This window comes from Salvelinus sp. IW2-2015, linkage group LG4p (assembly GCF_002910315.2).
Source record: "Salvelinus sp. IW2-2015 linkage group LG4p, ASM291031v2, whole genome shotgun sequence".
In the NCBI taxonomy this organism is placed as follows: Eukaryota; Metazoa; Chordata; class Actinopteri; order Salmoniformes; family Salmonidae; genus Salvelinus; species Salvelinus sp. IW2-2015.
In genome coordinates this window covers 118654-144594 of record NC_036841.1, presented here as the reverse complement: position 1 = coordinate 144594, position 25941 = coordinate 118654, and the positions used below count along the sequence as shown (strand labels likewise).

At 41.3% G+C, this 25941-nt stretch overlaps 2 protein-coding genes across 2 annotated transcripts in view; one reads left to right on the top strand and one right to left on the bottom strand.

The window, feature by feature from the left end:
• Positions 1-6395, bottom strand: part of LOC111958149 (beta-secretase 2) — a 17941-nt gene extending 11546 nt beyond the window's left edge. The window contains exon 1 of the mRNA XM_023979339.2: positions 5789-6395. Within this exon, the coding sequence (XP_023835107.1) occupies positions 5789-6079 (291 nt within the window). The 5' untranslated portion in view covers positions 6080-6395. The remainder of the gene's footprint in view (positions 1-5788) is intronic.
• A 14773-nt stretch (positions 6396-21168) lies between these two features.
• The window catches only part of LOC111956625 (cell adhesion molecule DSCAM-like), a 97516-nt gene continuing 92743 nt past the window's right edge, over positions 21169-25941 (top strand). The window contains exon 1 of the mRNA XM_070437005.1: positions 21169-21972. Coding sequence (XP_070293106.1) covers positions 21930-21972 — 43 coding nt within the window. The 5' untranslated portion in view covers positions 21169-21929. The remainder of the gene's footprint in view (positions 21973-25941) is intronic.

The following is a 25941-nucleotide window of genomic DNA, read 5'->3' as shown; positions in this document are numbered from 1 at the left end:
GTCATCACACTTGAATCCGGCATCAGCCAAACGACACGACACAAAGCAATGAAAATATATTCAACATGCTCGCCGCACACATAGCCCAGTTTCAGAAGCGGTAATACTCAATCTGCAGGCAGCAAGAGTCGTTGCAGCTGTTTTTCATCTGGTTTGGAATGGAGCAGCTCACAGAAGAATACATCGCGTACCCTGTAGGGTAGGAAAGACATTTTCAACTCTGATATCTACCAGTAAATTCTTAACTTAAAGCACAATGGGTATGGCAAACCAGTATTGGAAAATGTTTAGTCCGAAGTGTTGGTTAGTGGCCTATTTTGATACGCAATTTTCAATCATGCACTATTTGCATCAGGCGGGCTATATACATTGGCATAAGTCTGCAGTGGACAGAGGCCACCCACTGTGGGAGCGCCTGCCCCCTGACAGGATTGATGTGGTAGAGCCCGCCGGGCCTGCAAAATTACCGCAAGGCGCACCGCCTCCCCTGCGTCGTCAAACGGCAGGGTCAAATGCTTACAACTTGGATTGATACGATGAGCGAAACTATCCTTCTGGTTATGAAAAGAGAAAGAAAAAAACACTTAATGAGAGTGAATGTGGGACAGCAATGAGGTAAACTCTGTGCTTCTCTCCTCTCCAAGTTCTGATGCTCAAGCAATAACAGTAACGTTAAGTTGATCTTGCTAGCTCGCAGTGCACTCATCCTCTTCTTAGGTCTGTCTCGTCTTGCTAACCTAGCAAATGGGCAGTTGCCATCCTTCTCTAGTCTGTCTTCTTGCTAACCTAGTGGGCAGTGCGATCTCTCTCTAGTCTGTCTGTTTGCTAACCTAGCTGGGCAGCTGCATTCTTTCTCTAGTCTGTCTGTCTTGCTAACCTAGCCTGGGCTCCAGTGCATCTCTCTCTACGCGTCACGTCTCGATCTTGCAATCCTAGCTGGGACCATGCATTTCTTTGTCTGTCTCCTGTGATCCTTGCTGCTTGTGCCAGCCACTTCCAAGGGCTGTGTTCTGTGACTACTTGTGCATAACCCAATAAGTTAGACCTGAAACTAAAACTATTACATACGTTTGATAACTTCCAACGTGTTAATAAAACTGTTTGCCTCGGAAAAGACCAACTAACACCAGGACCCCCATACTGGCAACTCCAGCAAGTACTAAAACACGACCAGTAACTGGCAGCTTCAGCAAAGTACTAACACAGACCCAGTACAGCTCGTCTCAGCAAGCTACCTAACCACAGACCCAGGTCGAAGTAACGGCAAGACCCAAGCCCAGTACTCAGTACAACACAGGAGGTGTACAGACCAGCAATCAAGAACACATTGCACACAAGGTGACACCCCAAGCTTCCTGCCAATTCCGCCATCCAATGCATTGGATATCGCAAGTGAATTAATCATCACATAGCAAGGGGCCTCCATCCACTACATACCGGGAAACTCGCGATTCTCTCGAGGCGCAGAAAACATCCAAAAGCATTTGTGAAGAAATTAACGATGTGAGGCTGTTCTGGAAGAGAAGAAACTGAGAAACAGCACACAACGGCACTTTCAGCTCATGAGCCTCGTGAGTGAACCAGTCGACTGATGCAACTGAACAAAACCTTAACGTCACACTACTCTCACAAACATTGTGGTCGACTCTTCGCTAGTGACATCCATGGACTCGAGAGATTTAAACACCCAACCAGGTGAAAACCAACATAGAATGCTTGCTTGAACTCAGCACCCTGCCTCTCAGATGCATCACTGCATGGCAACGTTGAAAAACACTCTAAACTTTCAGAGATGACTCTGGACATCCAGTGGAATGACATCTGGCCACCAACGAGAATCAGAATTTACCTTCATCTCCATCAGATAAGGCATGACTGCCTTTGAGCTGCCTTCCTCCTTTCGCTGGTCGAGATACAAAAAACCCTGGAGAAACTCTATATCCCTCACCTTTGGATGGCCCCCTACGAATTTGCAGTCACTCTACAGCTAACAGCGTAGCAACTCGCAAAGAGGAGGCTTTTCAAACATGAAAGCGCTCATTCAAAAGCTTACCTGAAGTCTCCATGTCACAGGAAACGTGTGAGAATCTGGCCCCTCATGAGCATAAACTCACTGACGTGGAAACACATGATCCTAATGCAGACATTCATTCGATATTATTGCCTCCAAGGAAAGTTGCAGAAAAGAGGAATCATCATCTTGACGGTAAGACTTTAATGGCAAACATTCAAAATGTTACACCACTTTAGGAACACTTTAAGATTTGATGGCAGAAAGTGCATTTGTGTAAATGGACTTGCTTAACCCTATGTGACAACTTTCTCAATTTTCTTCCAGACAGTCCGATAGACCTGGGCCCCATGCGGCTGCCGGCACACAATGGCCCAGGCTGTAGAGGAGAGCCAAAGTTAATCACACAGCTTATTAGGTTTATGGGACTATTTTGAACACCTATACTGCAAGCCATAGCCTATAGGCCTTATGCTTAACCATTGTATAGACAAACTTAATTGATATAATATTGTGAGGACTGGAACCTAAATTACCAGGCAGAAGAGGCCAAAGCTCAGTGTTATATTTATATTATTTCTACATCTTATTACAAATTTCTTATTATTGTTAATTTAATATCACTTATCTTAAGATTCTATAAGAAAATAATTATATTCAATAAATATAGTTTGTTATACCTCATTCTGTTCTGTATCAGTCTACTTATTCTTAGATGACTGATGAGAGCAAACTTTTTTAAAGGAGGGAGATTGTAGTGGGGAACGCTGGTCTGGCGTTAGGTGAGGACTGTGGCAAGGCGGCAAACTGGTGACATGGCTCACGGGTCAGGTAGGGGCCCTTGGCAGATTTTGCTTAGGGCCCCAGGGAAGTCCAGGACCAAGCTCTGGATGTGGTTTAAGCAATTTTCTGTGACTCTAGACCATCACATTTTTATATATTGTTTTCTGTGAATTTTGAAGATGTAAAAATCGACAGATCTACTTGGAAAAACTCATTAAAAAAACGAAGTACAAACATGATCTTTCAAAACAGGGTGCCTTTCCTTCTCTGGGGCGGGTCACCTTTAGGAAACTTTGGGCAAATTAGAGCTAAAACCCACTTCTCAGGCACAACTAGCACCACTGCATAAAAGGGCCGCGATGGAAGACAGCAGTCACACCACAAGAATGATATAAGGGCATTCAGCCAGTCCATAAACCGGACACATAAGCCAGTCTAAAAGTCCCAATTATAAAAATACAAAACACAACCATTAAGCATTTCCCAATCCGCATACTAATTCACCTTCCCATTGCAGTTTCTTAACACACCAAGTAAAACCGCCTAACTTAAAGTTTGAATTCGGAACTGACAGTGGTTCTTAACTACTTTGCAGATATCAAACAAAGAGACAATCACAATCATTGCCAAAGGCACCTAAAGACTCTCCAGCACCATGAGAAACAAGATTCTTTGGTCTGATGGAAACCAGATTGAACTCTCTTGGCCTGAAGGCCAAGCATCACTCTGGAGGAAACCTTGCACCCACCCCACGTGAAGCATAGGTCGGTGGCAGCATCATGCTTGTGGGATGTTTTCTAGTAAGGCAAAGGAGACGTGGAAGGACTAGTCAGGATCAACAGGAAAGATCAATGGCAGCAACAGTACAGAGAGATCCTTGATGCAAACCCTGCTCCAGAGCGCTTAGACACCCTCAGAACTGGGGCGAAAGGGTCATCTTCCAACAGGGACAATGACCCTAAAACACACCACAGCTAAGACACGCAGGAGTGCTTCTGGACAAGTCTCTGGAATGTCCTTGAGAGCCCAGCCAGAGCCGGACTTGAACCCAATCAAACATCTTCTGCGCAAGAGACCTGAAAGCTATCTGCAGCGACACCTCCCATCCAACCTGCATATAGAGCCATGACGAGGATCGCAGATCCCCTGGGAGAAACTCCCCAAATACAAGGTGTGCTGAGCTTGTAGTGTCATACCCAAGAGACTTGAGGGCTGTATCGCTTTCAAAGGTGCTTCAAACAAAGTACTGAGCTTAAAGCGTCTGAAATGTAAAAGGGATTTCATTTTGTTTTATACAAAACCTGTTTGTGTGTAAGGATGAAGGAAATTAAATATTTAATAATTTTTAACAACTCCAAGCCCCTGTAACTACACACAAAAAGTGGAAAAGTTCAAGGGGTCGTGAATACTTTTCTAAGGCACTGTACACAGCTAGAGATGCTGGTGTCATTTCTGTTTAGCTAGCAAGAACTTGAGCAACTGTTATAACAATGAACATATCCCTTGCATCCACTAAATTTCAGTTCTGACTATCTACTCTGAATCCAAGACGCACTCTCGTCTGTGTAACAGACGTGCAAAACCACAACTGATGAATTTACAAACCCGCGCCAAACACCGCTGAATAACAATAGGCAAAACAAGTAACATATCAGTAACTTTTAACATTTTAGTCCATTTAGCAGACGCTCTTATCCCAGAGCGACTTACCAGTAGAGAGATGCATACATTTTATTACATTTTACATACTGAGCACAAAGGATATCCACCTACCGGCCAAAACCCTCCCTAACACCGGACGACGCTATGCCAATTGTGCTCGCCCACGAACCTCCGGGTTGCGGCCGGCTGCGAACAGAGCCTGGTGGCGGCCCAGAGACTCCTGGTGGCACAGGCTAGCACTGCGATGCAGTCCCTATACCAACTGCCGCCACCCCGGTAGTATAGTAGTTACAGAATGCTTAGTCTAAGAATCTCTAGAAAACATGTAAACAGCCTCAACCACGCTCTCGCTTACGGTTGAGTAAAATGGTCAGAGTGAGATACATTATGTCTGGAAGTAGTTAGCTAGAAAGCTAGCCAACAAGCATGAATTGCAGCAAGCTGCAGAAGGAAGAGGAGGCTACAAAATTCTCCATGTTTATGAGTTGCAACGTTGACAAAGCCAACTTGCTGAAAAGTAGAGAGGTTTACAGTATCTAGTGTACTTTCCTTACATTTTAGCCTCAATTTCTGCTCTGGCTGAGCTAATAGTTGTTTGTTTTTTGTTGCTTGATGCGCATAACTGGAGGGAGAGAGGACCAACCTTGTCATGGTTGTTGATCAACAGTTCCCAAAATCCAGAAAATCCCATTTCGGTGTATTTTGTGGCTTTTGGCGCAATGGCCTAACTGACTCCTAAAAGTCGGGCTGTTCCGCAACTGCCTGTAAATACACACGTCCAGTTCAACCGTGAATGATGGCGGCCGAGTGTGGCAAAATGGCTTGTTTGTCATGACGAGTCTACCGTAGCTCTGATTGCTATGTCACATTGGTTCTCGTGTAGAAAGTAACCGAAAGGTTGCTAGATCGAATCCCCGAGCTGACAAGGTATAAAAAATCTGTCGTTCTGCCCCTGAACAAGGCAGTTAACCCACTGTTCCTAGGCCGTCATTGAAAATAATGCCAAGAGTGTGCAAAGCTGTCATCAAGGCAAAGGGTGGCTATTTGAAGAATCTCAAAAATATTTTGATTTGTTAAAAACAAAAAATGGGTTACTACATGATTCCATATGTGTTATTTCATAGTTTTGATGTCTTCACTATTATTCTACAATGTAGAAAATAGTCAAAAGAAAAACCCTTGAATGAGTAGGTGTTCTAAAACTTTTGACCGGTAGTGTGTGTATGCATATCTCCTTCATTTGAAAACATTTGGACTGTGATACCAAAGAGGTCAAGAAATGTATTCCACATTGAAAATGTAAAAACAACAATAGGTCATATTCTCATATACCTTTTGACCAGGGGTACCCAGTGTCATCTCCATGTAGTAACCTCTGCCAGAGTCGCCTTGTAAGTTATTGACCATGTCCAAAAAGTTCACTATTCCAGCTGGATCAGATGCCAGGGACAGTCCATTTCCTGAGGCTTGTATTCGTTTCATGGGAGTTAAATCCAAATCTAAAGAAGAGTTAAACGTCCCTATAAATATTTTAAGTGGAATGGTATAGAGAGATTTTGCCATTCCAAAACAGAGCATGATAAATAATGCACTAAAAGGAATAGAACCTTTATGGTAAGCCATGGCAAATATTATTTTGGGCAAGTCAAACTTCAGAAGAATTCCAGCGCCTTGTTCAAAGTTTGCTCCTTAGTTTTCAGCTTGGCCAACATGAAACCTACAGTGCGGTAATCATGGTGAACGTGATGTCCCGACAACGACGCTAAAGAAACTCATAAGAAACAACTCCGGCTTTACATTTAGACGCTTGGCATTTAGACGTTTACTCCTCTCTCTGAAAGTTGTTCACCACTTTATTATTTTAGATTACTTCCTGAAATCCATATCGCGGATGTGACGAGATTTTTTGTTCGTCAAGGACGATTTGCTTGGAGGGCGCCTACGGGGCGCACCATAGAGATAGATAGAGCACTTATCTTTATATATGTTCCACTATAGCGTCTGTGACACCACGGGCAGCGCCACTGAGGCTACAACCCATAGGCATCCCCACCTAGATGACTACTTAGACTACTTTAAAATGGTGGAAGCATGCTGGTGGTCCTGCCCATGCTAAAACTGCCTTTTGGCCACTAGAGGCCTCTATCAGCCTTTGAATTTCATTTATTTTATTTTGGGTAACAGACAACATATACAACAATATGTACAATGTGGACCCAGACGATATCACTTGAAAGTATTAATTAATATGCTTATTTCCAAAGTGGTCCTCGATGGTAAAAACAATATCACATATAATGATTAAAAGGCAAGACAAAATTACAAACAACCATAAATACATTCATTTATATTGACATCCTATAAAGTGGCACGATTCACTGCACTCTCCCTAACCCTAAAAATCATCCATATTCATTTCACATTAAAACAATCTATTAATTGCATATCAGGACTCCTGAGTGGCGCAGTGTTCTAAGGCACTACATCTCAGGGCTAGAGGAGTCACTACAGACCCTGGTTCGATTCCAAGCTCTATCACAACCAGCCGTGATTGGGAGTCCCACAAGCCGACGCACAATTGGCCAAGCATTGTCCTGGTTAAGGATAGGCAGTCATTGTAAATAAGAATTTGTTCTTAATTAACTGACTTGCCTAGTTAAATAAAGGTAAAAAAAAAAAAATGTATCATACCGATCCTTCAAATAAAGTAGCAGTAGGGGGCAGAACTGTTTACTTTTGGGATTTTACAAGACAACACTAGCTCTGGTATTGTAACTGTATTGATGATAGACCATATCAATGTGGTTTTTCATATAACCTGGGGCACGATCATTTAAGATGTTAAACATATGATTCAGTTTAAGTTGGTCCACTCTGGACTCCAAAGGCAACAAGCCCACCTCTCAGAACTCCTGTACCCCTATGTGGGTCCTAGGGGGGACATTCAGCATATACCTGATAACATTATTTTGCATGACCTGCATTCTCTTTTTCAGCTTTTTTGATAGCCCACTATACCAAGCAGAGCAGCATAATCAAAATGACACTGAATCAAGGTTGAGACAAGCAGTTTCTTAACTTTAATGTTAAAATATCTAGTGTTACACTATAAAACTGTCAATTTGTTCGCCATTTTCATTGATTTTTTTTAGCAGCAATCAGGTCTCCAGAAAGAGATTGATCTAGGGACACACCAAGAGAATTTACACTTGTTTTAGATTCAATCTCCTTCCCTGCACAGTTTACCTTTATCTTGTCAGCCCTAAGCAATCTATGTTTTGTTCCAAACAAAATAGATTCAGTTTTTCCAATATGTAGCAACAATTTGATGTCAGTCAACCAATCTCCCTTTAAAGGCCCAGAGCCGTCAAAAACATGATTTCTTTCTGTGTTTTGTATATATTTCCACACCTTGAGATTGGAATAATACTGTAAAATTGTGAACATGATAATAATGCCATTTTAGTGTAAGAGCTGTTTGAAAAGACCGGCTGAAATTTCAGTCTGTTTTGGTGGGAAGGAGTGACATCACCATGCATTAAATTAGTTAATAGACCAATAAGAAAGAGAGTTCCAAACCTCTCTACCAATAACAGCTATTTTTCTGTTTTCCCCTCCCCACTCAGATCACTCCCAGACTAACCTAACATAGCAGGCATAAAATAAATGCATGAAACTAGTTCCCCTACATACTGGTGTTGAGGAGAAGAGAAAAAACTATCGGGGGAGGTTCTCTTCTGCATTGTCAACCAATCCAGTAAATGTGGAGGAGATGTTAAGATAGAGTGCCACCTTGTTAAAAGGATCTGACCCTTTTTTTCAATTTAGCCTAAAATGACATACCCAAATCTAGCTACCTGTAGCTCAGGACCTGAAGCAAGGATATGCATATTCTTGATACTATTTGAAAGGAAACACTTTTAAGTTTGTGGAAATGTGAAATTAATGTAGGAGAATATAACATGTTAGATCTGGTAAAAGATAATACAAAGAAAAAACATGTCATTTTAAAAATATTTTTGTACCATCATCTTTGAAATACAAGAGAAAGGCCATAATGTATTATTTCAGCCCAGGCGCAATTTAGATTTTGGCCACTAGATGGAATCAGTGTATGTGCAAACTTTTAGACTGATCCAATGAACCATTGCATATCTGTTCAAAATGTTGTATCAAGACTACCTAAATGTGCCTAATTGGTTTATTAATACATTTTCAAGTTATAATTGTGCACTCTCCTCATAGAATGGTATTCTTTCACTGTAATAGCTACTGTAAATTGGACAGTCCAGTTAGATTAACAAGAATTTAAGCTTTCTGCCCAGATGTGTCTATGTCCTGGGAAATGTTCTTGTTACTTACAACCTCATGCTAATCCCATTAGCCTACGTTAGCTCAACCGTCCCGCGGGGGGACACCGATCCCGTAGAGGTTAATTAACTTCCAAAAGCGGAAGTCACATCATAGGCTCTCTTTCCATTTCCCCTGAAAACCGGAACATCCGGTGGTTGAGGACTTGGCAAAGGCCACTCCCAGACAGTTGCAGCAAAATTTTAGCTTGAGAAATTGCTCTTTTCTAAGAAGCAATTTTTCTTTTTGTCCATTTTAATTGAAAACAATCACAGTAAGGTACTTAATGGTTACCCAGAAATGATATGAGGATAAAAGCGGGAGCATTGGACCTTTAAAAGGGATTTATGTGCTGTATGGCTAGTCTTTAGCTAGAGGAAAAAATAATAATGTTTTTTTTATTGAGGACATTTTTTGTAAAATACAAAATAAATAGGCATACGTGAGCTTATATTGTAAATGGCAGAATTATATGGAAATTATTTAGTATTTGTCAAAGGTGAAACAGAAGTTTGCCACATAATGACCCACGTGCACAGAGAGGTGTTATTGTCCTATTTGCATTGTGTTCTGGATTGACCCTTGCCCTCCTCGTCCTACCGCAGGCAACAACTGCTGATCCACATGATTGCTTAAAAATTACCCAATCATCTGCTGCAAAGTGTCATTAAGGTGGATTCCCTTTAGGCCCTGTCTCACTCACTTGACCAATGTGGTGGATGACCAGCAAACCATCCAGTCTGTCTCTGTCACCACAAGTGGAGGGAGGGAGACCGTAGTTGTCAGAGGGATCAATATGACACACTACATCACCACGCTTCATTCTCTTAGAGCAGCACAGAGACAGGCATTGTCTCCCCGCACAGCCCCAATGAGTTCCACTTGGGCTAAAACAGTTTCAGTGTCACATGTCCTCAATGAAGTTCCACAGCCTACAACCTGGGAAAATCGTTTACCAATCTGCTCCATAGCAATACAGCTGCATGCACTATAGGGCCTATGTGCTCACATGACATAATCAAATGGTGCCTACTATGGATATCACCATTTATATAACACCTGATGTTCCTGTAAATAAAATGTACGCAATGTTAGCATCAATGCTTTCCTTTGGCCTCTGCCTTTTAAGTCAAGAAATGTATTCCAGGCAGTCTGCAAGTCAACATTTCAGTTGTAACATCTCCACATTAAATGTGGTATGAAATTAAACAGAAAGAAAGGTTACATTTTACATTTTTTATGAAATATTTGTAGATCCATGCCATGATTTATATGCCAGGTTGAAATTCTGTTGATTGGCCAAAATTATACCTGTCACTTTAAGTATGGGGTCATGTGAGTAGGGATAAGAAAGCAAAATGGCTGTGGTATGAAAACAATGAATACAATGTTTGTTTGAAAACATAATAGTTCAGTAATTATCCTTTGGATAATTTGCCTGGAAAAATGTTATGATATTTTTTTAGAATTTAATTGAATTGGTTCTGGCTCTGGCTCTGCTGGAATTGGTCTTGTGTTTTCTTGGTCTGCATTCTATCCTTCTTAGCTTCCTGGAAAGACATTATTATCATAAACTCATAGCACCCTTATGGTCATTTATAATTTTGACTGTGTGTGTCTTTGTGCAGGGCCTCAATGGGCCTGTTGTCCATCATGAGAACTCAGACAATCAGAACAAAGAGAGCTTTAAATTCTTCCTTGCACACATTGAGGGGATTTGATTAAGCTGCCCCAGGTTGAACTGGGCTATGGCCCGTCTTGTGACAGGGCGAAGCCGGTGTGGGAGGTGCGCTCTGCTAAAACGGACCGGTAATCTGCACCGCTCTGTCATATTGTCAACAATGCAGCATGGTGCATCTCTTTTCCATAAAATATATGTTAGCATTTTCATACTAGTTTTCATTGGGAAGGCAAAAAGCGTTTTTATCGAAAACAATCACTTTTGCATGTGAAAACACAGAATCCTACTTATTACTCCATGTGCTTAATCTATGTCACTTTTGTTTTGTTATGCTAACCTGATACAAAAAGTCAAATATGACAAAAGCTATATCACATTTAGTCATAACCCGGTTTACCCAGGGCGTGCCGGGGGCATTAATCGAATCCCCTCACTACCTTATTGCTGCTCCACCAATGACCAGAAGAGGGCAATCCTGTCCATTACCTTGCTCCCATGTAAACTGGAGGCGCTGTGACATACTGGTGAGCAAATTAGTCAGATTATGGGAGTAAACAGCCTCACAGTGCTGTGCAAAGCTTCTTCAGAGGAACATCGGTTCCTAATCCTCACAGAGATCTGATCACTATGTCTGATGAGACACCGGAGAGATGACCACACAGAGAAAGAAAAACAGCTCTTCCTTCATATCACCCCCTGCCCCCTCCACCTCTTTCATCATCACAATACACCCACAGCTCCACCCAATCACCTTCAGAGTAGCCATCTCCCAATCTTTACAATGAATACATGTCAAATTATAGAGTTTATATGTACATATATTTCTAGATTAAATGAAATTTCTCAGCCTAACACATTACAAGTCAGGTACACGTAAACAAATGCTGAGAACTTTTTTGGTTCATACTATGATAATTTGATTGCACACATCATGATTGTATAATACAGTATTAGCTGTAGTAGTTGTGTGCATTGCATACTCAGGCTGCAATGATCAGATCTGTGTAATAACTAGGCATTATTGGTGTCTTTCACTCTTGTGGTCACTGGTCATTATGACCACAGTTGACAGCATCCTCTGAATTGGCTTCACACAATGGCCCTAGAGTTGTCCACCTGTTATGCTTGCCTGTCCTTCCCTCCGTCCACCTCACCCCATTGCCTTAGCCAGAGCACAACAATGGTGCAATCAGCATGCCTTGTGCAACAGGCCTAATGACTAGGACATCTCTAAGTACATAATGCTCGTCTTAGACGCTGTGCATCTGTTGGCATTTCCATGTGACATTGGATACTGTGTAATTACAGCCAGGAAAGAGCTGGACAAGCTGGGATTAAAGGGGAAGAAGCGTAATGACCTGGCCACATGTTTCTGCTGCAAATCTAATTTTCTACCCTCACCCTGCCTGCGCCTTTTTATTGGACAGGCAATAGCATTGTTTGTATGGAGATTCTCAGCCTACCTACTCTGCTTCAGATTATTGTGGAGGTCAGAAAGTCTGTAATGCCTCATACTTGTTGCAAAGAGATACGAATCACATTTTACTATTCGTTGCCCTACAGAAATATTTATACTTAAAGTCACTCGCTGACCCTTAAAATGGGGATTATTGGGGACACATATGATACGTAGTAGGATATAGCAGCACAGCAGTCCCTGTAGGAGTCAGGATCACTACCCTTACCCATCTTTTGCAGCAGTATTACACACACACACACCATCTGTGTTAGCATGGTGCCCGCCAGATGCGCACAGCAGCTCAACACAGATGTTCCCATGGTAGCAGCAGGACGGGAGGCTGGTGGCTGGTGGCAGAGCAGAGCAGTTTTCGTGGCATGGTGTTTACAGTACAGGATCACCTGGGGAAGAAACAGTAACTCCAAAGAGCTCCCCGGATGAGTTCATATCTCCAAAGTCACATACAGTAGACAATCAGAGGCATTATACTTGGTTTTATGGCCAAGAGAGTGAGCGATCAGATTGATTTACCAGATTTGTTTGACTATCTGTAGGTCTATGTTCCATAGCAAATTGGTTCAGTTTAATTCTTCTCTAAAGCCCTTTGGAAAAAAGTTGCATACGGTATTGTAAAAATGTATTGTTCTTGCAGGAGAGTTTTAATGTCTGTTCTATTGTTGTTGTCTTAAAGGGAGGAGAGCAAAGGAAAGGCTGCAAAGAAAATAATTCTGTGGTAGCTGCTTTTACTATATTATTCAGCTTGCGAAATATTATTGAATATCTGTTGTGATTCGCTCTGTCCCTCTGTGCTACAGCTATCTATCTGTTTCATGGCATGCGATCTGCATCTCCACTATCTCCCGCCCACCAGTGCTGTATGTGTTGTGTGGCTGTTTTCTGGTTCAGATACCCTTCTATAATGAAAGACGGGCGCTTCCAGGCAAAAACACCCACCCCACTGCTGCCCGGGCCGCGGTAAGAGAGTGCAGAGTGTGCTTGCCCTCTGGCTGTGTGCTGGTGATTGTGCTCTGAGACGGGGAGATAAATAAATATAGAGGTGCGGGGGAAAGGGGGTCTTCATACATTTTTATGACCACATAGATAAGGTCAGTTGTGTGCCATTGTTACTAGGCAACACTGCGACCCTGTGTTGGATTGAGTTGTGAAGCTGAGAAGTCAAATTCCACATTCTTATTGCCGCCATGCTTCTGCGTTTGTTATCAATCGGGCAGCTCACAGCTCCGTGCATGGTCTGTGTCAAGACCGAGAAACTAATTTAGACTTTGAAGGATTAAAGCAAACACATAATTGATAAGAGAATATCAAAATGGTATTACACCATTCTTATGACACTATAATAACATTGTGGTGAAATGATCTGCATTCCACATGTGTAATGATAAAGATGATGGGTTGAAAAGGGTTGATCATTTTGGAGATGAAATGCATAATGATGATTTATTGATCTTTCACTTTTCCAGTGACGAATGGGAGAGAGGGAGACAAGGGGAATGCAGCTATAAGCACCAAATCACCAAACAGCTCCCTATCTTCCCTCTCTCCTTTCGCCCTCTCTCTCCTTTCCTCCCTCTCTCCTCTCACTCTAGCCCCCTCAGCGCCCTAGTTTAGCACGTCAAGGTTGGCTACAGATATGCTGCTCCGTGCCTTGGGGCTAGCAAATGGAAGGCAGGCTGTGGTTGCGGTATCAGGGTGGGGCATTGGTATTGTGGATTGGTACCGGATTGCTCGGGGAGGAGAGGTGGGGGGTGGATAACTGCTCTCTATGGATGAAGGGGAATGGGTGACAAGTCGTAGAGGGAGAAAGACAATGGAATGCATGCATTTGTAAACCAAATACATATATTTCTATTGTCTATATTTGTGATTTGTGATTTGTTTATGCAAAATGCTTTTCTTATTGATCCTGTATTACTGTTTTCAACGGTTGGCATGTTCTTTTTCTCTTGACCAAAATAAAACCATTGCTCATTTTTCCAAGCTCTCTCATGTAGACTGTGCACGTGTGTTGATATTGACTGATTCAAGTGTTCATCTCCCTTGAGAGTGATATATGGTTGGTAACAGAACACCAACAGAACACCATTCTACCTCAGCCAACTTGTAACTCTACACATTGTTATTTGGAGCCACATGCACAGTTTGTCCCCTATCAGCATCATTGTTTTAAGCAACAAAGGGGATAATTTACTGGTGCTGTGGACAGTTCTATTCTGAGCTAATGGGTTGCATAGTGAGAGGGAACCTGATCCTCCTTTGGGTGACTTGAAAAAGGGCAGCCTGACATTTTGCTGATGATAGGTAAGTCTGTGTTTTGTTGTAAGAGACACCCGGCTTCAGAGGAGTTGTCAAAACATGAATGTTGTTCCTGGGCGATTACCCCTGATCCACCGTCTGCAGCACACGCGCCATGGAAAGGCCAGGGGAATGTTGATGGGAGAGAGGGTGGATGGGCAGACTGGATAAAGGCAGCAGAAATAATGAGTTCATTAGATCTCTTTCATTGTTTAAGATGGAAATAAAAAAATAAGCCTTCATCCTTATGTCTTTTTACCAAAAATATGAACATTTTTAAGTAACTGAAAATACTGTAAAAGTGTTAGTATATTGTTGCATGACCACAGTTTGTGTTGGCTTTGATGACACAGAAGAAATGTCAGCAACACAACAATTCAACCCATTTTGTGAAAGCAATGTGTGTATTTCTAGGGAGTGTGTGTTTATGGGGAGTCATGACCTTCAATATAGAGACCTTTCTTCTCAGTTCCATTGTTGTCCCACACAAACCCACAGCAAGGGCAAGGCTGCAGTAGCCCATGGGCCTCATTGTCAGATGTATTTACCAGTATTTTAACAACTTGCGGGGAGGCTAAATTACACCCCACCCCCACCTAACCCCACGCCATATTCAAAATGTAATAAAAGAAGTCTTCCTATTATCTGTGTATACAGAACATATGAAATACATTTACACTGTTAAACCTGCATTGGAGTGGCTACTTCTTCACTGAAAACTAACCATCTATGCTTACTTAGCCTTACTTCATTAACAGCTAGTACATTGTGAGCAGTCAGTGGTCCACTGCTCTGGGAGTGTGAATGACGGTATTGTGTTTCACAATGTAAGTAAGCCACAGAGATTGTACAGCTGTCACTGCAGCGAAGTGATAAATTAAAGCACCTGTTATCCATAAAGAATTGAGGGTTACTGTAACATTTGATAGATGCGTATCACCTACTCACAAAATTCCCCCATTGAGTGTGACATTTTTAAATACGGCAGAGATGTATGACATTATTCTCATAATTATAGCCCATAATGTAAAAGGGCACTTTACCTCTTGCTGCCTACAGATATAGGATCTTAATTTGAGACAGTTTGCTACAGCAGGAAAATAATCCTGCAGCAACCGGAAATGTGGATTATAATTAATGGACATTTTTGTAGGGGAAGTGGAAATTTCAAACTTCAGAAGCCTTTTTAAACCTCAAATACATTACCAGTTTTAAATGTCCTGCTTGCAGGAAAGTTCTCCTGCAACAGGATGATTAAGATCCTATTGTATACATCAGACATGGCTGAAAATCTATTTTATGACAGTGGTATTGTATAATTGTTTTATTTTAGATGTCCATTAACGCAAACCTCCTTGATACAAACATGTGAAGTACCTTATTATTTAGGTCTACTAGCTTTATAGGCAGTTCACTGAAGGTTATTAGATCCCCTTTGATGCTATCTGGTATGTTTATTTGCCACCAAACACACAAGAAACCAAGTGTGAAGGAGGAGCATAATGATGATATGAAAATATTGTAGAAGGTCACCTACTCAAGAGATTCTTGACCTCGGATAACTATTTTACATTCTATTATTCATAGCTATTTATTCTCCCTTGTTTCACTTTTATGTAACTTGAATATCAACAACGAGCAGTACCGATGTCATCACTGGACTACAGTATGCACTTTGCTGAATGGTGGCCATAAAGACATGAGAGACTCACTCGAAATTACCTGAGACCACAACAATTAGAGAAGGTGTCATTGGTGAGATTCACAAGGACATGCCGTTCTGTAGAAAGGGCTTACATGGGATTTCTGGCCCCATCCCTTCCTGTTCCTGCCAAGAGAAGGAGCCATTTTTCCACTGACAGATGGAGGATTGGTACCTTCAGAGAGAGGTTGGCCTGGAAATGAATCCTGTTGGTGACAGGATAACAATGATGCATTGTTATTACACCCGTATTATTTATGTAGTAACATAAGTATTACACAAATGTCTCACTTGTGGTGACACATTATGTTTGTGATGATACTTTAACTAAATAACCACTACACTATCAAAGGGATTCACACAACTGCAGTATTTCATGTCCAAACTATGAAGCACTTCCAGTTTTTTAATAAGGATCTCCATAATTGGCTTGATGACAGATATCGTGAACATACTCAAATTAAAATCAGTTTTAGTTGTTTCTTGTCTAGTCTCCAGTTGGTATGGAGCTTAATGGCTTACAGTGCCTTCAAAAAGTATTGTCTGTGTTAGTCTGAATTAAAAATGGATGAAAGAGAAAACATTTCTCAACCATCCACAATATGCCATAATGATAAAGTGAAAACATGTTTTTAGAAATGTTTGCAATTGTATTGAAAATGAAAAACTGAAATATATAATACTGTGTAGAAGTGTAGAAGTGTAGAAGCACCTTTGGTGGCAATTACAGCTTTCAGTTGTCTTAGGTATGTCTGTATCACACATACCTAATACATCTGGATTTAGGGATATTCTTCCTTGCAGATTTTCTCAAGCTCTCTTAAATTAGATGGGGTGCGGTGGTGAAACAGCAATCTTCAAGTCTTTCCACAGATTTTCAATGGGATTCAAGTCTGGACATTGGCTGGGCCACTCAAGGACTTTAACATTCTTGTTTTGAAGCCATTTCAGCATTGCTTTGGCTGTATGCTTGGGGTCACTGTCCCGTTAGGAACGTAAATCTTTACCCCTCAGTCTAAGGTTGTTTGCACTCAGAAGCAGGTTCTCATCAAGGATTTTCCTGTATTTGGCTCCATTCATTGTTTTTGTCTCATCAGACCACATACTCTTTTGCCTTATGCTCTGGGTCTTTCAAGTGCCTTTTTGCAAACTCCAGGTATGATGTCATGTGCATTTTTCTCAGGAGTGGCTTCCGTCTAATAAAGCGACCAGACCCCTCCTCTACTCTGTCCATCCCCTGTCTAAACTATGTAGCAGAAAAAATAACTATTGCTAGCTTAACAACCGGTATCATTAACAGGTTCAAAAGAAATCCTGTTTTTAGTTTTTGGCATGGCGCTGGATGCTTTATGTATAATGCATCATAATTCCATGTCCATCCCCTCAGCTGGGAGAGTGCAGAGCAGCCATGGCAGGCCCATTGAGCAGCCTGGTTGATAATGAGAAGGAGCTGGAGTAGACGAGCCCCTCAGGTGGTCTGCTAACAGGATCACTTCTCGTCATCTGTAGGAAACAGAGGTTGCATCTACAGGCCATCTCTGTCTCGGACATCACATCAGCAATAAGCACCAGTAAACAGCCAAAGCCACTGGACAGGCAGCCTCACAAAGCTACATTCCTTTTCCTTGGGGCTGGGTCAATTGTGCTACTGCTTACAAACACATGCACATAGTTCCATACTAGAGCAGACCATTCTAAATCCAATGTAAGTGGCCTGCAGGTTTGTTGACCCACAGGCCTAACTCCTCTTCCTGTCCTTCCCTGACCTCACTTTATTGGAGTGCTCATATGATATAAATAGATAGTGTACCAAATTAAATGAAAGCTAGACCATTTTATTTTGATTAAATCTCTTCTTGTGTCTCGAGAACAGTCTAGTGTAAGTAGCTGTTACTGAACAAAGGAATGCTGTTGACAAGAGATGCTGGAACAGTGTGTTGTGAGCGAACAAGAGAGACTGCACTTCGAACCAGGAAGAGGACACGTCCTCCTACAACACCGTCCTCCTCACCAAGTTGAGAGACAGAGATAAAAACTATCAACAGAAAATCTGACCCGCATTCATCCTTTTAAAAACGCTGATTTTAAGTAAATTATTCAGCAATGTCCACCATAACGTATCCTGCTCCTTTTCAGTAGCTAGGACTTTATTAGGATCCCCATTAGCTGTTACAAAAGCGGCATTTACTCTTCATGGGGTCCCCATGAAACAGGACATAATACAGAACAATAATGGACAAAACAGCTCAAGGACAGAGGTACAGTTGAAGTCGGAAGTTTACATACACCTTTGCCAAATACATTTAAACTCAGTTTTTCACAATTCCTGACATTTAATCCTTGTAACAATTCCCTGTCTTAGGTCAGTTAGGATCACCACTTTATTTAAAAAATGTCAGAATGTCAGTAGAGAGAATTATTTATTTCAGCTTTTACTTCTTTCATCACATTTCCAGTGGGTCAGAAGTTTACATACACTCAATTAGTATTTGGTAGCATTGCCTTTAAATTGTTTAACTTGGGTCAAATGTTTCGGGTAGCCTTCCACAAGCTTCCCACAACAAGTTGGGTGAATTTTGGCCCATTCCTCCTGAGAGAGCTGGTGTAATCGAGTCAGGTTTGTAGACCTCCTTGCTCGCACACGCTTTTTCAGTTCTGCCCACAAATGTTCTATAAGATTGAGGTCAGGGCTTTGTGATGGCCACTCCAATACCTTGACTTTGTTGTCCTTAAGCCATTTTGCCACAACTTTGGAAGTATGCTTGGGGTCATTGTCCTTTGGAAGACCCATTTGCGACCAAGCTTTAACTTCCTGACTAATGTCTTGAGATGTTGCTTCAATATATCCACATAATTTTCCAACCTCATGATGCCATCTATTTTGTGAAGTGCACCAGTCCCTCCTGCAGCAAAGCACCCCCACAACATGATGCTGCCACCCCCGTGCTTCACGGTTGGGATGGTGTTCTAGACCAAAAGACATTTCTCCAAAAAGTACGATCTTTGTCCCCATGTGCAGTTGCAAACCGTAGTCTGGCTTTTTTATGGCGGTTTTGGAGCAATGGCTTCTTCCTTGCTGAGCGGCCTTTCAGGTTATGTCGACATAGGACTCGTTTTACTGTGGATATAGATACTTTTGTACCTGTTTCCTCCAGTATCTTCACAAGGTCCTTTGCTGTTGTTCTGGGATTGATTTGCACTTATCACACCAAAGTACGTTCATCTCAAGGAGACAGAACACGTCTCCTTCCTGAGCGGTATGGCGGCTGCATGGCCCCATGGTGTTATACTTGCATACTATTGTTTGTACAGATGAACGTGGTACCTTCAGGCATTTGGAAATTGCTCCCAAGGATGAACCAGACTTGTGGAGGTCTACAATTTTCTTTCTGAGGTCTTGGCTGGTTTCTTTTGATTTTCCCACGATGTCAAGCAAAGAGGCACTGAGTTTGAAGTTAGGCCTTTAAATACATCCACAGGTACATCTCCAATTGACTCAAATGATGTCAATTAGCCTATCAGATGCTGGTTGAAAAACGAGTTTTAATGACTCCAACCTTGTAACGGCAGTCTAGCTCTTCCTCCTCCTCGGACGAGGAGAGGCGAGAAGGATCGGAGGACCAATGTGCAGCGTGGTAAGTTTCCGTGATTTAATATACACGAAGACAAGACACTATACAAAATAACAAACAAACTAACCGTCACAGTCCCGTGTGGCACAAACACTGACAGAGGAAACAACCACCCACAAAATCCCAACACAAAACAAGCCACCTATATATGATTCTCAATCAGGGACAACGATTGACAGCTGCCTCTGATTGAGAACCATATTAGGCTGAACACAGAAACAGACAAACTAGACACACAACATAGAATGCCCACCCAGCTCACGTCCTGACCAACACTAAAACAAGCAAAACACATAAGAACTATGGTCAGGACGTGACAAACCTAAGTGTATGTAAACTTCCGACTTCAACTGTACATACATTTAATTTAGCAGGCTATATGCCTGGAGAGGGATAGGGTGTAAGGGGTGCGTATCTGGTGGCAGGGAAGTCAGACGCAGGAGAGCAGAACTTGATAATAGCCGGAGCAGTTTAAAAGTAAAACCAATGGCATAAAAAATACTAAGTATGGGCACAATATCCCGACGCACAACCGGTCAAACAAAATGTGCACAAGCACTTACAATAAACAATACCACACAAAGACATGGGGGGAACAGAGGGTTAAATACACAACACATAATGAGGGAAATGAGAACCAGGTGTGTGGGAAAACGAGACAAAACAAATGGAAAATGAAAAATGGATCGGCGATGGCGATGGCTAGAAGACCGGCGACGTCGACCGCCGAACACTGCCCGAACAAGGAGAGGCATCGACTTCGGCAGAAGTCGTGACATAGGGGCTGGTACTGAATGTGTGGCTGCAGACAGATGCTGACAGACAGGTCCTCTGTTTGCAGTGAATGGCCTCTTGGGCAGGTCTGATGGTTTTGGAAGCTTATCAGACAGGGCCTGCTCCTGGGCAGAGGCTGGGTGGGGAAAGGACCAGAGGCAGGTCAATGTAAAATGCACCAAATCCAGTTAGAATTCCCCATCAAAACAATTGTGGTAATAATTTTGATGTTAGAATTAAATATTGAATGATAGCCTATTTCAACAAAATGCCAAAATGTAATGCCAACCCAAAATAGAGTAAAGAAATTAAGAAAAAATGACTTTTTCCATTTGTTTCACAAAGATATCATGACATATTTTACATGCATTTTACCAACCTAATGCTGTGATGTGTGTATGATGTGTGTATGATTATTTTCAACTCCATTTAAAAATAATGTTTTTTATAAAATTATTTCCCATAAACATATAATTTAAAAACCTCAAGAACCTTGAGTCAAGAACATTTTGAAGGCGAAATCCTGTGTACCTCTCCTGTATAGAAAATACGTTTTTAGTCATGTTCCTAGTTTACCTTAATAAAAGTAAAACATTTTTACGCACGCACTTTGTGCCTGTATAACACTGTGCGTAAAATGTTCTCCTTGTTAACCGGCTCTTCAGGTGCGCCTTCTTTAACGGCAAAATCCCCCTCCTTACTGTAAATGCTCTCACCTAGCGCCTAGGAGGACTGGCTATCTATCGCCTCTGCTCCTTTAAGGCAATGAGGAATTAAAGCGGCTGCAAAGGCAGGGGAGAGGGTTATTCTGTAATGCTCTGAGGCAGCGAGGGTTAGCGCATGGACCAATGCGATTAAAAGGGCAGTGGGAAGATGCGCGTGCTTGCCTCTTGCTGGACGGAGAGAGGTGGTGAAGATGGTCTGACTTCAGCTCATCCGGATTGGGTTTTCATTCTTATTGAACTGAACATTGACTCTTTATTTTAAGTTATTTTATTTGTCACATTTTGATTCCAAACCTGATTTTATTTTTCAGTTTTCGTTTTAAGATGCGTTTTTGTGGATTCCACATCGTTATTGTTTAGGTGTCCCCGTTTCACACCCGGAGATTTATTTTAGTACCTACGGTTGCCCGCGTGCCACTACCCTGACTCAGCATCACACCTGGGCTGCAGGCGAGCACTGTAGCCCCCTCGAGCATCCCTTTGAAGAGCAGGGAAAGTAGCAATGCACGGAGGACCAGCGTAGAGCTGCGTAGAGTCGGATATCACAGCTTTAACCAAGACAATCAGAGAGGCACATATCCTCCAAGCTCAAAGAGGGGTCTGAAAAGGGGAGAGGAAGAGTAGGCTTCGAGAGCACCAGGGAGGGCGTTATAGAGAAAAAAGGAGGAGACGGTAAAGACATTATTATCAGCAGCGAGTTGGACTGGTTACTACAAGCTAGTAGCAAATGTTTAACATTACACCTGCCACACAAAACATAATTATAGGAAAGCAGCTGTCAAAGTGTGCGGAGGAAGACGAGAAAGCATAGCTTGGGGTGATTGAACGGAGCAGGGGATGTGGATATTGGCTGTTATCTTTTTCCAGAGCATCTTAAATGGTAAGTTTAATTTTCTAATTTGAATGTTCATTAGTTATGTCAGTAATTCAGTGAAGAATGTAAAGTAGATGAGGGGGGTGGAGGTCACCTGTGTTACACATTTTATGGTTGCCAACAGTGCTAGGGAGAGAGGAACGGGAGTGAAATGTGCTTTAATCTATTTTAACTATACGCCACATCATTGGTCAATATTTGATAGATTCACATAAATTGTGTTAAGGCAATGAAAATATTTTTTATGATGCCTTCATTCTTCAATTGCATATTTCATTGATTGCTGAGGAAATAAATTGATGTTCGTAAGAGGCTTGATAAAGTGACGTGACCTTAAGGTTAAAACCTTAATTGTTGTCAGTTGCAATTACTACATCGAATTTAATCATTCTTTACATGCCTGGATGTTTATGCCGGTAGACTATGTCAGTCAGTAGTAGCATGGGCCTCAATAATGACTGACGTATTTTATATACTGGAAATTTGGTTTAACCCCCTTCCCCTCCCCCATCCAAGCTATTTATTTAGAGTTGTATATTTTCAAGTTCAATGTAGGGTATTAAAATTCGAAAGGATATTAGACACATGTAAAAGCTTGATCATGTAGCTTATCATTTTACTCTATCCTTAGAGATGTATGATATTAGATTAAAATAGTACATTGATTTTGAATAAATGCATTAGTTTTCATTAAAGTTTTCATTAAACAATGCGATACATTTCTAGCCCGTTTCACAGGGGTGTAGACAAATGAAGACTTGTAAAGAAACAATAATTGTGTACAAAGGAGATAAGAAAATGTAAGCCACCAGAACCTGATAATGATGCAAAAGGGAAAGGCACCCCTGTAGACACTGCAGACAAATATAATTTTTAGTTGTAATTTCTTATTGAGATTAATGCTGGTAAATAGATTTGAAAGAGCTTGCAGTCCATATATCATGTAACAGAAATAAAAAACAATGATATTATAGAATATTACACACAGAATTATACTGTCTCCTTTCATGTGATCAATTCACATTGATTTGCAACCTCAAAGATTAAAAGGACCAATAAATGATAGAAAGACTTTCTCTATGCATTCACTTAAAAGGTGTGTGTGTGTGTGTGTGTGTGTGTGTGTGTGTGTGTGTGTGTGTGTGTGTGGACTGTGTGTGTGTGTGTGTGTGTGTGTATTTGTGTACTGTGTGTGCTTTCATAAATCTATGAATCTGCAATGTGAAGCTGATCGGTGAAAGCAGTAAATGTATACAATTTATTACTTATACAGGATCAAATAAACCATTATAATCCCTTCCCCAGGGAGGGGGTTATGACAAGGCTGGGTGTGTATGGAAAGGGGGAGATGGAGACTGAGAAAACACAGAGGTTGAAGAAGGGGGGGAAACGGAAAGAAAATATATCTTCTTACAAACTGTACAAGCTGACAAGATGGGGGCGTTGCAGATATTTTAAGTAAACAGGGTAGAACCTCTGGTTGTGGTTATGTCGTAGAGGGTCGCTGAATTTACCGCATCAGGCAAAAAGGGGGCATTGGAGGTTTGGGATTAACCCATTGTAGCACATTGAGGGACATTAATTTTATACCAACGCAGATGTGACTAGGTGAACCCAAACCACTTGGCAAGAAAATCAGTGGTTCCTTTCTAGTTCCTTGTTTCACTCCACTCCCCTCCCCCCAAAATAATCTTAAATGATACATATTGGACTACCTTCCCTTTTTCCTTGTAAGGCTATTCTCAGTCAGCTGCTTATTGACATCCAGGTTAGCCTATTCCATCTCTACTCCACATAAAATGGTATCTCCCTCACTCACACTGTCTTCTGTGGAAACTCATAAAAGAACAATAAGCATTCGTTGTTAATCATTATAATTGTGCCGTGACATTAGATCAACTGTCAGGCCAGGCCGGATCCATATATAGTCTCAGAAGCCTTATATTGGCAACCTAATATAAGAATAGAATAGAGGGTACATGCAAAATGTATTTTATTATTTAGAAATGGCTTCACCCTTCTGTGTTGTTCTGTTGTTATCTATGTTATGCCTTTTTGGACGATGGGTATAGAATGCAATTGGAGCTGGAATCTTGTTTTATTTCGCTGCACTGTATTTCATTGTATTTTGTGGTTGGTTTCTGAAGATGGTGATTATCATGATAATGATGAGGTCTGTATTGACTGAGCTGAGCTGACAATGGCAGAATGAACGACCTTGTAGTTAATTGTTGCTTTTTAGAGTTAGGTTTGTCTATGGAGATCCTATTAAATTACTATTCTAAATACCAAATTCGTATTCTAATTCCTAAATCTACAGGTCTATCACATGTTCACTGGCCTGTCTCTATGGAAACCTCCATTATGGGTGTCAGGAAAGTGTGAGTTTGACTAAATAAGGCAATACACTGGGTGGGTGGCCGGGAATTGCTTGATAAGGGCAAAGCCACTTCCTGTGCCCTTATTTAGCATATTCTGGCAGAATGATAATTGAGGGAATTATACCTGAATTGCACAATAAAAGATGCAGCTAAAATATATAATTTTTGAGGGAACTGGGTCAGTAGATTAGTTTTCTCTGTTGTAATTAGCCTCCAAATACAAAATTCTACAGGTATGATCTTTTTAAGCCTTCTTTTAATTTGTATTCTGGCCTATTTAGACATTGTGCTCTCATATTAACTCCATTTATCCATATTATCCAAAGATATTGGGATTTTATTTTGAACCATTAAAGCATTTATAAAACATGAATTAATAATGCAATATGGAAATTAAAATATGTATTTATTTTGTGTACTGTGGGTTACCTTTTATAATTTTTATTCAAATTGAAATGTAATTAAGAGATAAAGTAGGCTATAATAGTTATATTTAGATGGCTGAGGATTTTGCTCTCTAAAAGATGCCTTAAGGCAAAACCAATCCAAGCTCCAATTCTGTTTTTAAATACATTATGCGGCGAGGCAGCTCACATAGGGCCATTATTCATGTGTTGCACGTTTCCTCACAATTGTTTTGAACATTAATTTCAGGACTGATGCCCGACTGAGCATTCTGCTCAATGCATTGTCAATGAGCGCTGATGAAGATTTCATCAAAAGTGCATTACAGTGGCTTGGAAATGCAATGACATTTCAAAAGGAGCCAAATAATTATTAGGAAAACCCTTTGTTAGATTGACTTTAGATGTAGTATAATGTTAGCGAGCTAACTAAGATTGAGGGGAGAGCACCGGATTTTAGCTAGCTAACGTTAGCATTACTAGCTATTTTTTACCAACTTTGCTAGCTAATGATGACATTGCCATCTGTCTAAAGTAAAATTGACAACATGATAATCATGGCGAAGTTGTTTCCTACTAAATATTTGCAATGTCAATGTATTTCCAGGCCACTATAGTGTAATTTAGACAAAACAGTCATTCGCCTCCGTTCAGAATGACTGGGCAGCTTTTTGGGCACCACTATGACGGAGGGCTGCTTGAGAATGTTCATAACAATGGCATGACACAACGGAGTGACTGAGGTGCAAACCATAGATTTCAGCACAATGATTGAGAGACAGACCTGAGCAAGGCCGTTTGAGATGGCCTACACCTTCGTTTGTCTTCAATAAATTAACATTTACACTAAGGTCAATAGGTTATGTACACTTCTCATGTACACATTTCTATCTCAATCAAAATGCCTTTCTTTCTCATTGTCGAGGGATGACTCTATGTACAAAATCCTTTTCAGAAAAGATAGTCCTCGTAGGGCATCTAAATAGCTGCCAACATCACTTAGCCTGCCAAGTTAGCATGACAACACATTAGAAACCTGAGAAGGAAAATGCATTGGAGACTGGGGGCAGATTGATTTGACAAAACTTGGCTGAGAGGAGGAACCTGTGTTTCAGGGGAGTTAATATGCTGGGGGCAATTAAGGCAGCGCACTGATTTAGAGATCCATCTGTTCCAGTATAGTGAGGTGC